At 49.3% G+C, this 17,241-nt stretch overlaps 4 protein-coding genes across 4 annotated transcripts; all 4 read right to left on the reverse strand.

The window, feature by feature from the left end:
* Window positions 1–546: 546 nt before the first annotated feature.
* Window positions 547–1,521, reverse strand: RhiXN_03827 (The BTB (BR-C, ttk and bab)/POZ (Pox virus and Zinc finger) domain; the record flags this gene model as incomplete). The annotated part of the gene is made up of 1 exon (XM_043323644.1): window positions 547–1,521. The coding sequence occupies one exon, from the start codon at window positions 1,519–1,521 to the stop codon at window positions 547–549; it is 975 nt and encodes a 324-aa protein (XP_043176063.1).
* A 591-nt stretch (window positions 1,522–2,112) lies between these two features.
* On the reverse strand, window positions 2,113–3,093 carry RhiXN_03828 (The BTB (BR-C, ttk and bab)/POZ (Pox virus and Zinc finger) domain; the record flags this gene model as incomplete). The annotated part of the gene is made up of 1 exon (XM_043323645.1): window positions 2,113–3,093. One exon carries the CDS (start codon window positions 3,091–3,093, stop codon window positions 2,113–2,115), a length of 981 nt encoding a protein of 326 aa, XP_043176064.1.
* Window positions 3,094–3,466: 373 nt separating this feature from the next.
* Window positions 3,467–5,941, reverse strand: RhiXN_03829 (uncharacterized protein; the record flags this gene model as incomplete). Its single annotated transcript, XM_043323646.1, has 8 exons — window positions 3,467–4,115; window positions 4,166–4,263; window positions 4,322–4,542; window positions 4,605–4,661; window positions 4,735–4,839; window positions 4,892–4,930; window positions 4,986–5,225; window positions 5,299–5,941. The coding sequence occupies 8 exons, from the start codon at window positions 5,939–5,941 to the stop codon at window positions 3,467–3,469; spliced, it is 2,052 nt and encodes a 683-aa protein (XP_043176065.1).
* A 1,288-nt stretch (window positions 5,942–7,229) lies between these two features.
* On the reverse strand, window positions 7,230–17,138 carry RhiXN_03830 (Apt1 domain protein; the record flags this gene model as incomplete). The annotated part of the gene is made up of 19 exons (XM_043323647.1): window positions 7,230–7,346; window positions 7,403–8,022; window positions 8,072–8,102; window positions 8,154–8,246; window positions 8,300–8,324; window positions 8,377–9,089; window positions 9,141–9,767; window positions 9,818–9,919; window positions 9,967–10,132; window positions 10,183–10,682; window positions 10,729–10,980; window positions 11,039–11,166; window positions 11,220–12,337; window positions 12,391–12,538; window positions 12,621–14,372; window positions 14,408–15,468; window positions 15,497–15,768; window positions 15,818–15,862; window positions 15,918–17,138. 19 exons carry the CDS (start codon window positions 17,136–17,138, stop codon window positions 7,230–7,232), a joined length of 8,991 nt encoding a protein of 2,996 aa, XP_043176066.1.
* Window positions 17,139–17,241: the final 103 nt, after the last annotated feature.

Raw genomic sequence — 17,241 nt, forward strand, 5'->3', positions numbered from 1 at the left:
AAGATGCAACATGCATGGGTATGTAAGCAGTATTTTGCCACGCACATTGTATTGCCACTTGATCCGTACCAGATACATACCTGTAGTTGTTGTCATACAGTTGTGTCCCTCAGCTTGCAGCCTACTGATTGCCAGATATCTTGTCCGTACATGCACCAATTGCTTCTGGGGGCCCTGGAACAGACTCAGGCACCTCACGCGCACATTTTCTGGTAGATCCAAAGTTGATTAGTGGAGTGGCTGTTGAGAAATCCTGCAATCAGTAGGCTGCAAGCTGAGGGACACAACTGTACAACAGCTGTATAGTCAACGCGCAAGAATACAAAACTTGAATTCAGTCATTAAAGGTGTATACATTATGTAGAAAATAATGCACGTATATACAAAATAGCGCGCCCATTGAATTATTTCTACAACAATTCTATTGTACCACCCATATATTGAAACCAAACCACAGAGTATATGTGGTACATAGGCTTACACAAGCAATTTCAAGTTTCAATTTGTTTTGTTGGTTCTAATCTATTTCAGTGAATAAAGAAACATTCAGAGTGCATACACCAGTTTCAAGCGGGCTAATTGTATTTCCAGGATTCTCTTTATTCCCTGAGCCCATGCCTCAAAAGTTGAATTTTGCTGGTCAACCCGCTTGAAATCGCCCAAGCATCTTTGACAAACATCCCCCTTCTCTTGAAATTTTTTTAAGATTGCTGATTGGAATAGGTAATTGTATTTTTCGAGTGGTTTGGAGGAAGTGGCCAAGGTCTTGTATACAAGCCTCAACCAAGCAAGCGCCCACAAAGGCGGAGTTGATTTAAACGATTCTGACTTGTATTTATTGGTTTGACATGGGCTACAGGATAGCCCGTAGTACATATCGAAATTGGGCCTGGTTGGCTTAATGGGCGCCCAATCAAATCTAAGCAACACGTCTGAAAGTAACTTTGCTCGCATTGCTTGAATGTTCATCAGGCAAGCCAGTCCTAGCAAAGAATACTTTTGAGTAAGGTCCGCAATATTGTCTAGGTTGCAAAAGTCAACCCCTTTGGCCATGATAAGTGGTGCAGCCGCAGCTTTGGTCTTGGTCAGATTAAAGCGCAGAGCGAGTTGGTAAGCCTGTGCTGGATCGGAAGAAAGGAGTTTGTGTGCGGGAGTATTGATATCAAGCGAGATAAGTTCATCGATGATTTCGATAGCACCTCCCACACTATACTTTTGAACTACTGCCAGGCAACTGGCGATCATATCAGGGCCAATCATGAGTGGCAACTTATTGGGGTAGATGAACCGTAGTAGGTATGAAATTTTGTTTGCAGTCTTGGGAAGCTTGATTGTGTTCATTGTAGTACAAGAGACTATCATGTCTTCAAACACCGGCGACGTGAATTTAAGGATTGTTGAATGTACTAGGAAGTTGGTGCCATCCCTGGATCTCAATATTAGGTCTCTGCCACTTGGAGGTACAAAAGGCGGCTTGACACTATTTATTTCTGTAGGTGCGTTTTGGGAAGGAAGAGGCATTGTGGATATGGGGGTAGATTTTATGTGGACTACAGAGCTTGGGTTCAGTTGTGTCTTGGTTACAGTGCTAGCTGAGATCAGTTTTTATAGCCACTAGACCCACTCACGTGGCCAATATCACCGCCACCTGATGCAGATGATGTCTTGAATAGATCCCAACATAACGCCTCAACCACTTGGGCGAGTTAAAACGTAACTGGGTATTTACTCGTTCCTATCTCTGCCGCAAGACATCCATATATGCTCAGAGCAAGAAGGACATCAGCAACCAAAAGAGGCACAGGATGTGCTTGAAAACATTACACCGTACAGGAACCTTGTGGGAAACGTTTCACTGCTTGTTTGTCATTCCTCCTGGTCCATATGGTGTGCATGCGAATTAAATAGAAAGAGCGGAATTAATAAGTGAATAATCCAATACATACTACATATATCATATGACAGACAGCGCATATAACCGTATGTACAACCGTGATTAAAGTCCAAAACCTATCATTGAACCCCAACCAATGGAACAGAATAGCACAAACCCACTCAAAACTGATATCCAACCCCTGTTTTCCTACTTGAACATTCAAAGATCAAAAGTCCTCAAAGTGCATACACCAACTCCAGCTTTGCCAACTGCGCTTCCAAAACACTCTTTATCCCGCCGGCCCAACGATCAAACTTGGGCCCCTGAGACGGATAATCCGCATAATCAGACAAGCACTTTTGACACATATCTTCTCGCCCCTTGAACCTCTCAAAGACAGACGATTGGAACAGTTGGAGATCAGACATCGCAGCGATAGGTTCAGAAGAAACGAGCAAGGTCTCGTATACATGGCGGGTCCAAGCCAACACCCACGAAGGCGGAATCTTCATGAACGTTTCTCTATTTTTCACGTTTCTGGACTGACAGTCCCCGCAGGAAAGATACCAGTACACCCCCTGGTCGGACCCGGTCGGCTTGATAGGCTCGCTGTTATACTTGAACAGTACATCCGAAAGTACTTTTGCCCGCATAGCTTGGATGTTCATCAAGTAGACTAACCTGAGCGACGAGTATTTTCGAGCAAGCTCCGCCACTTTGTCCAGATCGCAAAAGTCGACATGGTCGGAAGTGATAAGCGGTGCAGCTGCCACCCGAGTCTTGACGAGGTTAAATTGCCCTGCGAGTTGATGGATTCGTATCGGGTCGGACGAAAGGAGTTTGTGTGGGGGAGTGTTTAATACGATGAGTTCGTCGATGAGCTCGAGTGCACCTCCGACATCGTACTTTTGAACCACCGTCAAATAGACGGGTAGCGCATCAGGGTCAATGGTGAGCGGCAGCCTGTTCGGGTAGATAAATCGGAGCAGATAGGAGATGCCAATTGCATCTTCGGTGAGTTTGACAATGTCGTTTTGTGTCCCGGTGGCGATCATGTCGGCAAACACCGACGATGCGAGTTTGAGGTGTGTAGAGTGGACCAAGAACTCGATGTCATCGCTAGACTTTAGAATAATGTCTCCACCGCTTGGTGGTGTAAATAGTGATTGATTGTTGGTATTATTCCCGGGTATATTTAAGGTAGCCAAAGGTAACATTACTGTGTGTAGTGAGGAAGACTTGATTTAAGCGTGACAGAACTCTTAGGACCAATATCACAGTAGGTGCTTACCTCAGCATCATTACTCGACCAAATACCGTGTCCCAGGTGGGATTTGGACACTGGAAATTTGCAAGTTATTTACTAAAATATACCAGGCACGCACATCTCTTAGTGCACTTGGTCAACCTAAACAAAGAAAACTCTGGATCCTCATCATACTGTATGACATTAACACACAGTACACTACAGTATAAAATGGTCGAACAAAATCTATAATCATAAAATGTACACGTATCATATCCAAAGGTATTGAAAACAACAAACGTTTTGTATATATGGTCATCACCACCACCCTCCCTCCATCTCAACTACTGCCTTTTCTGGTCGAGCAATGGTAACTTGTCTGCGCCAACGACAGGGGTGACAGGCGCAGTCGACGTTCCTCCGTTCTCGCTGGGGTTACCACCCTGGCGAGCTTTCCCAAGGCTGTTCTCGCTTTCTGTCATTTTCTCGCTATCTTCCATAGTTCCGTCCTCCGAGCTCAACGACCTCACACTCGTCGCTCGGGGTTCGCGCTCAACCAAACCCGGATGAGGGGATACACCCGAGACGACGGGTTGGGGCGCGGCGGGTACCAATACCGCCGGGTCCCGATTCGCAAGGTGGCCAATGGGCGTTCGGACGGCGTTTAGAGCGGCGTTTCCGACACTTCCGGCGGTACCGACGCTACCTCCTACTCCACTTGGGTTGACGGGTACGTTGTTGGAAGAATCAACGGCTTCCCCCGGTCGAGTGATTACCGCAAATTCTTCGCCGGTAGGCTGATCGTGTGCACTAGTGTATCCAGCGATTCCAACTCCCCGAGACTCCATGTCGAGTGCCTCCCGTAGACGTTGTTCGACTTCTTTGACCTTCTTTGTTTGGTTTCCGCCTCGCCAGATGAGCACACCGGCCGCGATACCGCAGAGGAAAGAGGCAGGAATGAGTGTTCCGGTTGTCCATGCTGGGCGTTCGAAGCTGAAAAAGACAGATTGGTTGAAAGAAATTACAGGGCCGGTAGGGCGTACCGGTTCAAGCCCCACATGCATCCACACAGCATACACTGGAAGACCGAGTTGAAGTCGATGAATAAACAAATAAACAGAGCCGTCTTGATTGGGAAGGCCTAAATGCGCTCCACTCGATCAGCATTGATAGAATCTGGCTGGATCTATCCAACCAACCTTGTGCGTCTCAGTCTCATGTGGCCGGTACCATGTCTGACTAGCCATGAATTTTTGTTGTTGGTAGTGTAGGTCTTTCTGCTGCCTATCGGACAAGACGTGCACATAGTTTGGGTTGTAGACTGGGTCTGGGAGGTCGTTTCCATCAATAAGCGCTGGCAACTTGGCATTGCGCCTAAGGCGTCTAGTAACTTGACGGTAGTGCCAGATTTTAGCAATTCCTATTTTAGGCGGGCTATACTTAGTATGTTGCGTCAGGTCAATGAATCATAATGAAGCGTACGGTATGTATCGATAACACGCCAAGGGATGAGTCCGACGCCAGTAACAGTGAAAAGAGCTACTCCCGCGAATTTGTCAAGGTGATCGGAAGATGTTAGAAGCCAGAAGAACATAACCATGTGCTGGCCTACCGTTTTCGATTTGCGAACTAATCTCTACCCAGAAGCCTTGCCGGTCTTCATTATGGAGATTGATAATCTTGGCAAGGAAAATGACAATAGCAGCGCCCCAAAATGCTGCGCCCAACGTAAATATGTGTCAATGAATATAAAGAGTGTCTGGGCACACCGCATAGAAATCCGTAAACAAAGGATATAAAGCCCATGGCTGAGATCCGATAGTTAATTGAAAAGGAAGGTATGAGGTGGTGCAAGTCACTTACGGGTCTTGACATAGTCCCAAAACCCAGTGAGAGCGCGCTTAATCTTTCGTCGATTGGTGAGGACATCTTCAACATGCCGATCGAGATTGTCCTTGGTAGCTTTGCCCTTCTCGGCAGTACCATCTTCTTCGGTAAGAGTGGGGAGCGTAACGACCGGTCGACGGTTGTAGATGGGGAGGTTGGGAATAATAATAGTATTGGAGACATTGGAGAGATTAGATACGGTCGAGATGTGATTGTCTGTGTGGATTCACCATGGCGTTTGATAAATGAGGTTTAGCGTTACCCCACGTGTATCAGGAACAGGACTCACCAATGACAGACAGATGCTCCACTACGTCGTCATGGTGGTGAAGTTCAGGCTCGGTCAATGTTGATCCTGGGGGTATGTGATCCCGCGAATGCAAGCTGAGAGCACTTCCAACGGCGCCACGCATATCCTCTGGCTCCATTACGAGATCCAACGATAACCCCTCCTGGCCATGGCTGACCACCGAGCCAGTTGCAATGACCGGTGACCTCTCCTTTCCTCCGCCAATATCTACGGGTGAAGCGGGCCTAGCGATTTCAGCGAGCGGCCGAGAATTTTGCCTTGGTCGAGAAACACTCGCTCGTCGAGCTTGGGTACAATACTGATGCACCACCGACGTCGGGCGATCTCGTTCCGCACCCCTCTGGCTCTCGCTCGTCAGCGCTCGGGGCCTAGCTTGGGCTCCATCATTGCGAGTCGGGGGTAATGGGTCAGGAGGATGAGTGCGTTGAAACAGTCCGGTCAGGCCCCTTCTTGGCTTGCCCCCAGAACGACCAGTGCTTTCCGGGAGGGCAGAATAGTCGGCCACGCTGCGTCTAACTCGTACTGAAGGCATAGCTGCGCTCGATGGCTCAAGGTCGATCGAGTTTTGACGAGAGTGGGGCGAGTCCCGGACGCGGTCGAGTACAAGTCGCAACCCGTTCATTTCAAATTCGCTCCGCCTGATCAACCGCTCCGGATAAATATGTAATTACGTCGTTCGCCAGGATAGAGGCCGGATGAGGTGTCTCTGGCCTGTTGGGAAACCTAAATTGTCTGGACACCGGGCTTGCTCTTGAGTCAAGGTGGAGATTCGGGTTCGGGCTTAGAGTCGGTTTCGGGCGCGAGTTCGGGGTGGTAGGATGGGAATATTCGCGGGTTCAACACTTCCTATTATAGTATACGGTAGAGTCAGCCGAGCCAATGAAATCCAAATCAACGAAAGAAGAGTTAGGTGCGAAGGTAAGGACGATAAGGCCACACCCAAAGATCAAGAAGTGCAGCAGGCGTTGTGAACATATATCCAACTTATCTCACAACCCAGCATATACCAACACTACCCCGGTGTACCACATTCATAAAATCTAGCATTCTACTCACCACTGATATCGTCGTCTTGTTCTTGGGATAAAGAGGGGAACAGCCAACTCGCCAGGCTTTGCTGTACTTTTATAATTAAAATCGTTTGGAGCTAAGAGTTCGGGACGGCAAATGTTATTAGTAGCAAGCGCCCGCGCGCTCCGCGCGGTATGTGTAATAATGCCGTTGCATATAGCTCAAGCTTTGACATATTTTCAGACTATTACGGGTCAACGCCAAGGGCCCTGGGGGCGATGAGAGCACTGCAGATCGCAGTTGATCCAGGAATAGTAGAACCGCGTGTTCAATGAGCCTGCACAGTCGCGCGATTCGAGACTGTCGGCTGCGAGCAGTGTAAATCTAAATTGACCCGCCGGTAGTTCTGATCTGGACTCTTATTGTCCGGGGAAGGTAACATCACAATGCTATGGGTTGTTTACCATAAGGATGAGGTATATGCGCAGAGCTCACCATCCGGTACCCTACGGGCTTGAGCCCTTCGATCTACGGACACCCCACTATCAGAGCCAACTGGTAGATTCGGTACACCAGTGGATAAACCATCTTACTTTCAGGTCTCTGGCAATATTGTAGTAAACGCGTGGAGATCAGAGGCGCGGTACGCTGGGATGACGCTGAGAGCAGAAAATGAGATATATATGTATGTGTATGCGTAGATATATGTGGAGATAGGATAGAAAGCAGAACGAGAGTGTGATGCGACGAGAAAAAACGAGACCAACGAACGACACCGATGTGTTGTATATACTAGGATGAGATGAGATCTAGGGAGAGTTGAATTGCACAACAATGCAAGAGAAAGAAAACGGAGAGTCAAGGCGAGACTAAATGTGAGGGCTATAATATACACTCTATCATTGGAATTGCTGTTGCATCTTTGCGTTGGCACTGATTGTTCTTTGTCTGGGATTAGAAACGGACGGAGGGAGAGGGGGTACTTCGGGAACATCCAACGTACGACGAGGTGTTCCCTGTGAAAAAGGCTTGTATCAGCATGAAGCCACCTCGACACGATCGAGTTACTCACATCATCAACGGGAGAATCCTTTTTCTTCTTCTTGAACAAGCTTAAAACCCGCTCTCGTGTGGGTCTATGACTGCCTGTATGGCCGCTACGCACTGATACAGGCGGAGGCGACGGTGGACTCGGGAACGAGAGAGCCGGTGCCTGTCCATCACGAGACCGCCTTCCTCCCCAATCAATCGACGTCGATCGGCCGCTGCGACTAGTTGTCGATGGCCTTCCTTCGCTATCGGCACTGGCCGGGAACGCATAACTACTGCCCTCTCGTGATGAAGATATCGAATTTGGCGTTGGCGAGGGCTCTTGATCGCTAGGGAACCCAATTGGACTGCCGTTCTCCGGAAGTGATGGCCGCTGTGGTCTCGTATCCGGAGAAGGTTCATGACGATGGAATAATGCGAGACCCGAGTCACTAGCTACCATCAGATCTTGGTCTACCGGCGAATCGAGTGGTTCTTTCTCTATTTCTGGTGAAGGCAGGGCTTGTTTGGCCGTTTTGTCTTTTGGCCGTTTATGCATCCACTTTTCGTGAGGAAGGAATCGCTTGGGTGTAATAATTTTTGCCTTGGTGAATATCTCGCGGAGGAGTGCTCCCTTTTGTGCCCAGGCTGCCCTGTAGATGTCTGAAAAAGTGATTAGCAGCGGAGCAGTTAGAAAAAGGAACCGACGCACCTTTTCTCAGTGTCTCAAGCATATCTTCGAACTGAAATATTGATTAGAACAGATGAATGAACAAGATGCCAACGCAACTCACGCTCCACGTTTCGTTTTGGTAGGCAAAGGCTGGAGTTTCAAATCTGAAATCGTCCAAGTCTGGCACGGTGGTCAAGCTCATTGGTGTGTCTCGCTATAGTAGGATTGTTAGTAGTGGCTCCACCATGTTGCTATATTATGCCTTACTTTGTAGCTCAGAGCAAGCGCGAGGCTGGCAAAGCGTTAGTCGAATAGACTTCTATAGTGTGGTGAATTATACCTACCCGGAAACCTTCACGTATACAAATGTCCTGTTCTTCGAGGCTCGGACACGCATTTCGTTGGCATCGTCTTTTGCCTCCAATTCTCTCTCCCTTTCTCGCTCCTTGTCTTTATCCCCTGTTGTCGGACGAGTCACCGCTGTACGGGAAGCGCCCTTAGACGGTGTACCCGGCCGTTTAGCCTCAGTTCGGAGTGCATTAGAAGAACGAGATCTAGGGATCGGTCTGCGTCCTTCCAGACCCAAGTCGTCGCCAACTATAGCTGGGCTGGATGCCGCCGCCGCCTCTTGGAGATCGGTATGTGAGGTCGCGCGTTTCTTGAGGGTCCGTGGGCGCGCTTCGCTAGCGCTTTCTAGCGAAGTGTTATCGAGTGATGCACGCGGAATCCCAGCAATTCCTGATCCAATTCCTAGACCGACCCCTGCTATCGTCCCAACAGAGGAACGCGACTTGTGGCCTGGACCGACTGTTGCTGAATAAGAGGTCCTAGGGGTACTTGGCCTCGAAGGTCTTGTAGGATTTGAAGTGGCAGACGGTTTTCCATTGGCTTCGACAAGAGCCTCCCGGCGGGAGAATATGTAGGATAAGATCTTTCGCCCAAGCTTACGCTCAAATTGAAGCCGGATAGGATGAAGGTCTAGTACGAACGAATTGACGATCGGAATACCACCGACGGGAGCAAGAATGGACCACTCGGCTTGGGCGAATAATGATTTCTAAAACGTGTCTCAGCATGCGCTTGTGTACGCCAGACATTTTGGACGTACCGCAACCATAGGATGGGAAGATGCTTTGTCGAACTTGATAAGCATTTCGGGGAAAATCGCATCCGGTGAACTATCCAGTGCCTGTAAATCGTTGATAACCAACTTGTGCGCCGCAGAGCTATCTTTCTGACTGTGCCATGCATACTCGATTCCCCGGACTGTGAGTTTAGCCAAGGTATCATCGGTTGTTTCAAGCATCTTCCAAGAAACTTCCTTGACGAATGCGTCGAAACGCATATTGGACTTGGTTTCGTCGGTTGAATTCTCGTCTTGTTCTTGTACAAGTCGGATGGCCTTGAAAATGAGGTTCAACTCTTCGGCCAGCAGGAATATGTGCGCCCGGTTAATTAAACGGTTATCGGCTAGTTCCTTCTTGGGTGATAGTGCAAGCTGAACTTCGTCGTCAAGGAGGGCCCGCAATCGTGTCTGGAGGTCCGAAACAACATTGGCGGATGCCATGAAATCCTTGAAGTCGTAACTGTACATGAACGTCTGGAGTTGGCGGTTGCGTTCCCGTTGATCGGGGTCCATGTATAACAATAAATCGGACACGATATTATAGATGGCTCCGAAGTTCTGAGCATTAGCGGATACCGCGAGCTGATCAACGTTCAGGATAATTCGATCCTACAAATTGTGTTAGTACATGGTCCTAAGAAAGCGATCTAAATCTGCACATTTTGAGCTTGAAGATGATTATTGATATCGGAATCCTCTGCAGTAGCATTAGTCGCAGAAGTGACCTTGTTCCGTAGACGCAACCGATTGAATTTGTCGTACTGATCACGGGGTTAATATTGCTCTGTGTTCCGGTGAAAATACAAACCTGAAGAGTTGCATCTGTCTGAGGTACAAGTCGATCAAAGTCACTACTCTCGCAACGTCGGTCCAGTAATACCTCGAGAGGAACTTCGTAGGGAGTGGCATTGACAGATCGGTCACGGTCGTGGGAAGGAGAGAATATTTGGAGGCCTTTCAACGATCCATAATTACTGCAAGTTTACTCAGCATACACCCCTCCATGCAGAAAACAAGTACACACCGTTTCATGATGTTTGCGTTGATCGGATCAGCCGTGAGGCCATCCACGAAGTGTTTATCCAGGATGGCAAACGTCTGGAGGGATGCATAACCGACCGTAATCACCAGTATAGAATCATCGTCAGCCGTACTCCTCAAAGTGAACTGTGGATTCAAGAGCAAACACATATGGCTCTTGTTGACGATTATATCTTCGGTCTTCCAACCGCTAGCTGGTTCGATTTCTCCTTGAGCTTGACATTTGATTGGTTGAGGTACATCGATAACTTGAGGCGCGGAGTCCCGAGATCCACCATCTGCCGTGAATATCTTCCGGATGGTATGGGCAGCAGCTTGAGCGCGGTTTCGTGGAGTTGGGCCGTTCTCTGAATCCTGAGACATCCGCGGTAACTTGGATGCAAGGGAAGGAGATTGTTCACGGATGAAACGAACAGCTCGTTCTGATAAGTGATACTCGAACCCTCGCCGATGACGCGAAGAGTAGTAGTAGTCAAGGATAATCTACGGGATGTCAGTAGGTAACCAAGCCTGAAATAGATATGCATACATTGCGAGTATAATTATTCAAATGAACTTGGGGGCAATGAATTTGGTATATGTTGTCGAATTGGGACCAATCGATCCCATCTCTATCCTGAGTAGGATAGTCGTACGGTAATGAGCCAGTGGAAATGCGTGCTTCGTCATTCATTGCACGATGCGCCTGGTGCACTTCCAGATTTTCAAGACTTTCCAGATGCTCACGTAGCAGTTCAATCTTCTTCTCGAGGGCTTGTTGGCGAGTTTGAAGGACCTCATCCTGGAAATTAAACCTCAGCTGTTGGAATACAACCCACCGGGGGGAGACTTGGACACACCTCTTTTTTCCCTTGACGATTCGACGTAGATATCTTAACATCTTCTTGGAAGGAAAGGACGTCCGAAAGCTCTTCTTCAAGCACCTTGAGCCTCTGTGAGCATAAGGCTGCTTGAACCTGGATGGTTGCTACCCATAGAGTTAGAGTACTGTGCTATTATTGTGAATGGGAACGGACTCACAATCTTCGGTTCCCATCAAGCATATATGTGTGTTCTCATTTCCGAATGGTGACGAACTTTTCTCAGGAATCGAGCAAGTTGTATGCGCCGGTCCATGGGTGATTGGATGTTCTGGTTTTTTAAAGTATGTAATTCTCGGGCAAGACGCGACGGTGAATAACCAAAGGGCTGGATTGCTGTCCTCGGGCGTCCAATCTGTTTCAACAAAATCATCTAGATCCACCCAGCGCGAATGCATAGGCTCCTTTGAGGAAGCAGGCAAAGGAGGACGAGCAGAAGACGAGGTCTCAAAATCCCCGCTGGGTAGAGGGGGCAAATCAACCGCAGGTTTTTCGGGTTCCCTAAACCGAGCGAGCATAGCACGTAAATCAAGCCCTTTGGCAGCCACTTCCGCTGCGTAGAATGGCTTGTGAGCCTTCTTCTTTGAATCACCAGTAACTTCATTCTTTATGAGTTCAATCTCATCGCGCTGGTGAAGATCCGCCTGGAAGGTTTCAACCATAGCTTTGATTCCAACGCATGGAGTTATACCAGTCGCCCAGGACGTTCGAGAATCTTGGCGGTAGACATGCGAGATGAAGAGCGGGGACAGAGAAAAGCGGTACTTGAGGGTGACCAAATGCCGGGTAAACTTGAGCGGAGGCGGTTTATCAGACGGATATAGCGAACCCTGGCGTATGGGAAGTAACATAGGCCCATTGGGTGGGTTGAACACATGCCACCAGGAGAAGAAGTGAGCGAAAGCTTTGGGACTAAGGTGGAAACTATTGTAGCCTGTTTTTGAAAGCGAGGAGTTGCTGGGCGAAATGAGCGAGACAGAGAAATGGATAAAATTCGACCGAAAGCCAGCGAACGAATCGATTTCAGGGTCGGCAGTACTCGGTCGGAGTTTGACCTCATAATGGGGGCGGAAGGTGAACAGTCTACAGGAATCGTCCATAGTGTGACGGATAGTGCAGTCCGACCCACATTTCCGTTCTAATGCGAATCCCAAACCGAGTTTGACTCCATTCGTAAGCTTTGCACATATCTTCTGCATCTGGGACTGATGGCCGCCTGTGGCTGAGACCCCTGTTGCTGATGTACTACCTAAGCGATGATCCGCAAAAGTAGGCAAGCTGAAAGAGCGGTTGGGGTCAAAAGCGGGCGCAGCTAAGAAAGAAACACCTACTTGGGGATCCCAAGAACCATGCGCTCTCCTCGAAATTGGACCAACTCCTTTTCTTCAGGATAGTATCCCATGGTTATTTCAGGATGACCGCTCCAACTTAGGGCAAACCCAGCACCGTTACCGGAGATTTCGTAGGGATCTCTCGATCCTAAAGCCAATTCAGAAAATGAGCACACGGGTTTGGCTTTTTGGACTCGCCTTTGATAAGCAAATTCAAGCCTGCAACGAACGAAATCCGTAGTTTCCCATGTAACGAAAGACGCATCTTATCCCAAAATCCAAGCGGGGTCGACGGGTCCGAGACGGGTGGGTAAGTGAATCGACGATTCGCATCACGTCGGCGACACAGGGCTGGTACGACACACCCCACGAGATATCGGTGGCAAAGGAAGATGTCACATGGACCTCTGGGTTGGCATATGTTTTGACGGGCATCCCAGTCTTGGGCACGAGGATCGAAAAGCCGACTTGCTCGGGCACACCCAGGCCCTCAGGTACCACCGTTGTTGGTAGCCATTCAACCGAGTCATTCGGCCCAATTTCTTCAGCTATCACCAAGTCGGCAGTCGCAGTCCAAGAAGGAGCTTGATCCTGATTAGGACGAACGTGAAGCAAAGGAATTGGATAGTCGCGTAGCGTTACCAATGCGTAGCGCATTTCCCAGCGGATGTTCAGCGGAACCAGGAGCGTGTACTCAGTATCGAGGGGTAATTCGCCTGTGCGTTTCAGGAATTCTGGGAGCGACGAGCCCGTCTCACCAAATGTTGGTTGCGCTAGTTCGACCCGAACTCCGTCAAACAGCAATCTAATCAACGGCGGGACGACCTCGGCTGGACGAATGTCTAAAGGAATACCAGGTTTGTGTTCGAGAGAGCCTGGTATTTGACCAATGTAACGGAGCTGGGTTTCTTCATGCTTTGTAAGTGCTTTCTTGCCGTTGGCGAATGCTTCAAACCAAGCGCTCGAATTGAATTGTTGCAGCCGCCGATAAGCTTCTACTCCATCTACTGTATGTCTGTTGGTAAAGTGCCACTCGCGAGAACCAGTTGAGTGAGACGCTTGGCCGGAATCATCCATGATCTCCATTTCTATAGCTTGAAGTTTTGCGGCGAAAGCCTCCTCTCTAATCAGCCTTTCTTGTTGTTCCTTGAAACCGGCCCTCCAAAGAAGCGATAGCTTGGTTTCGAAAGGATCGTCCACGGCTTCGATGACCAGGGCATTGATAGCGATCACCAAGGGAGGGACACGTTTTGCATCCTCAGCCGGGGGCGTCTCCATTGCAACAAAATGTCCGACGCGAGCTATGTGAGCCAAATGCTTGATAGTTTTGACCGAGAGTGATATCTCCTGAATCAAACTAGCCAAAGAGTACTCGTGAGGTATACGAAGTCGAGCGCCTTGTGCGATAATCGATATTCTTTCGGACTCGTCCGGCGGTGCCACAAGTTCAAAGTGACGCAGGCGAAGCATTTCGTCCCATTTGCCGTCCTCGGAGCGAACCCACCCATGGAGAAGAGCAAATGACACCTCGTGGTGAGGTTCCCGAATTACGAGTTTGAGTTTGTCGAGGCGGAGGTATACCTTTTGTGTTCCTGGCAAGTCTACGTGAGCTTCGATGTGTTCTACATGACCAGTAACTTGCACAACAAAGTCATGTTTGGAAGGCGAAGTTGGTTTCGGCCGAGAAGATGATGATGACGGTGACGATGATCTGAGCCGTAGTAGCGCAGTAGATGAAAGCAAGAGACAATACGCATGGTGGACTGACAAATTGAGTCTGACTCGAGGAACATGAGCCACCACTCGGCACGAATCATGGTACAGCCCAGGTTGAGACGCAGTGGTTCGTTTCAATAGAATATCTACCCGGATGACCGGAATGTACAAGAGTGCAGTTGGAGTTGTTGGTTCCTTATCGCGCAGCTTCGGTTCCCAATCGCAGAGCGGAACAAAGGCGGCACCGTAGTCGACGATGGGGCGCGCTTGGAGATTGAACACGTCTAGTCGCGCCAGGCACCCTGTTCTCCAAGATTCTGGCGCAGTTCATGGGATATAGAGACCGATTCAGAGAGGATGTCGTTCGGCCCTGCCAGCTCCTCGCGTAGCCTATCCGAAGCAAAACGCTCGCTACGGGTACGGGAACTATGTATCCGGTCATGCATGGAAGAATAGCCAACTGAAACTCCGGTACGAAGCTCAATACCTCGTTTGACGAGCTTGACATTTCCTGGCGCAAGGTCGCGACCGGATGCTAGGCACGAGATGGTGGCGATAGCAAAGTGTGTGCATATTCCCGCAGGCAGGTTCGCGAGCAAGGGTTTCTCGGATGGTGGTTGCGACTGTGGAGGTTCGATGTCGCTTGGTGGAATGGCTGAAAGTATGTCGGGGATGATACTCAAAGCTTCGGGATTGGTAAGGTCTACAGCAAAAGTATCTGATATGCACCGGAGGTGGGCTAAGACAGTCTGGCTATCTATGCAGGCCTTGGAAGCACCATCGGGTAGTGCCGCGAGGATATCACCATCCACATGAAGATCGACCTGAGATAAACGAACAATACTGTGACGACCGGGCTGAGATTTCGGAACCCTGTCTTCGAATATAGCTTGCAAATCAACAGGCCCGGCGGAACCAGTAATATCGAATTGCAAGGCATAGGGAGAATCGACGAGATTGAGCGATTCGGTGTACGGCTGCCGAGAATGATCGCGACGGGACCAAGGCCTAGCGACGAACTCTGAACGCCCCTGGATTCCAATGTGAGGGACACGAAGGTGAAGGCCTGCCAGAGTTGGGCTCTGCGAACCATGGCCATCCAGACAAAACAGAAAGTTGAACCCTCCAGTTTGGATGTCGACAATCAAACGAGGTATATGCATGATAGGCGATCTTGTAGGAACAGGCCTTGTGGATGGTGGTGACTGGAAATTTGCGGCCAGCGCCTTCAACGCATATACGTCCTTCATAGTGCTGCTGACAACCAGCGGATCAACCTTGGCCTCAATGACAAGAAGGCATTCGTTTGGATTCATTCGATGCGACTCGGGCCATACAGTTGTCAGTGCGCTCAAAGCAAAACTGTCAAGTGTCAAGAGTGGCACCACACCATGTCCAGACGAAGCTATCCATCCCAAGCTTGTCGTCCCGAACCCAGCGTTGAACGCTTGCTTCGGCCTTTCCGCCCAAGGCTGATTTTCCGAGCCATTTACGATGCAGTTCATGTACTTCCGGGTTGCTGACTTCGCCTTTAAGGAACACATCTTTAATGGAGAAACGCAGGCGGTTCGGGACGTCTCCTGTTGTCACTGTGCTTCCCCCAGCTACAAATTCGAGAGTAGGAAGTCGGAAATCTATTCCCTTGAAGACTTCGGTAAAATTCTGCAAAGCATCAGCGGGTACACAATTAGTCACGAACCAAGATTCTCACCAATGTTCCGCGCTTCCTGGCTCGCTCCCGGAAACGACGACGATACTGCGGCCAGCACATAAGCAAATCTAGTGTACCACAAGAACAAACTTGGTCTTACCTGTAAGACCAACGCTGTTGTAGTAGGAGATAGAAGTGGCGACATGGTCGGTGATAAAAGTGGTGATATAGGCTCCTCTGCGATCGCGTCCATGGGAGACGGACTCGCTCCTTGGCTAGTCCGTTTCGGACCCAGAACCTCCGAGATTTTGCGCGCCGATAAAACTATATTATCAACGTCGACCAAGAGCGCGCCTAATGACGCAGCCAAATCCATGCTTTGGCGCTCAAACGTTGCTCGTCCAGGGATAAAATTGACGGAACCTTTCAGCCAACATGGTCCATCTATACTGAATACAGGGATTGCAGGGGAGAGTGTGATGGTCGTGCCGGCATCGCCAGACGACGTGCTGGGACGAATGGTACCTCCTGTACGGCCCACATTGATTGAAACGCCAGAAAACACATGGGTGCGCCCCCAAGCACGATTCCAAGTTCGATCCCAACTTCCTTTCAATCTGAATCTCCAGTTCCCCATCCGAGAAAGCCGGCGCAAGGCGGGTGTATCAGCGTCTTCAGGCGTGGAGTCATCAATAACCCTCTCGAGCTGAGTAAACTTGACCTGGGTCGACACTCGTACTCGTTCGACTGATAGTGTAAAGTCTTGGGCCTTTGGTACCGTCAAATTGGCATGCTTGAGTTCGAATTCGACAGCCTGCATCAGAGTCGGGAGGAAACGAATAACAATTCGGAAGGCGGCGACAAACAAGATACGAAAGACGGGTCGCAAGAGGCTATCTATGTTACGCGCCAATGATGGTGCAATGCGTTTGAGTATGGTTAATGGGGGAGCAACGGTATCATTTGTGGGATTAGTGAACAAGGCGAAATTCTGGATGCTGAATCTCGAACGGCGAGATCGTAGAGAATGAACGTCTTTCGGAGCTGGTGGATTTTTCAGTTGGAGTACGGGCTTCTTTGGGGTGTCCAAGCTCCCTTCGAACAAACGACATGTCACATCCGAGACCTGGATACTGCAGCGAAACGCGAGCCATCCCGATGCATTAGGTTGTCTTCCAAAGGAGAGGCCAATACGATCGATTTCGATAGCATGCGCTCCTCGCGTTATTCGAAATCCACGTATTGAGCGAAGACTGACTGATTTTACGGAGCACCCAGGAACTAGTTTGTTGACCAAGTAGGGGCCTCGGAAGCTTACAGCAAGGTAGAGCGCAGTTACTCCCAGCCCCAACAGAAACGATATGATTAAAATAAAAGCCATTTCTCACTACTGAAACCAGTCAACTCACAACCGCCTAAAAGGCAGACCGACTCACCGAAACGGACTAGAATACGACAACCAAGTTAAACGCCGAGTGAGACGC

The sequence above is a fragment of the Rhizoctonia solani genome, chromosome 1 (assembly GCF_016906535.1).
Source record: "Rhizoctonia solani chromosome 1, complete sequence".
Taxonomy (NCBI): Eukaryota; Fungi; Basidiomycota; class Agaricomycetes; order Cantharellales; family Ceratobasidiaceae; genus Rhizoctonia; species Rhizoctonia solani.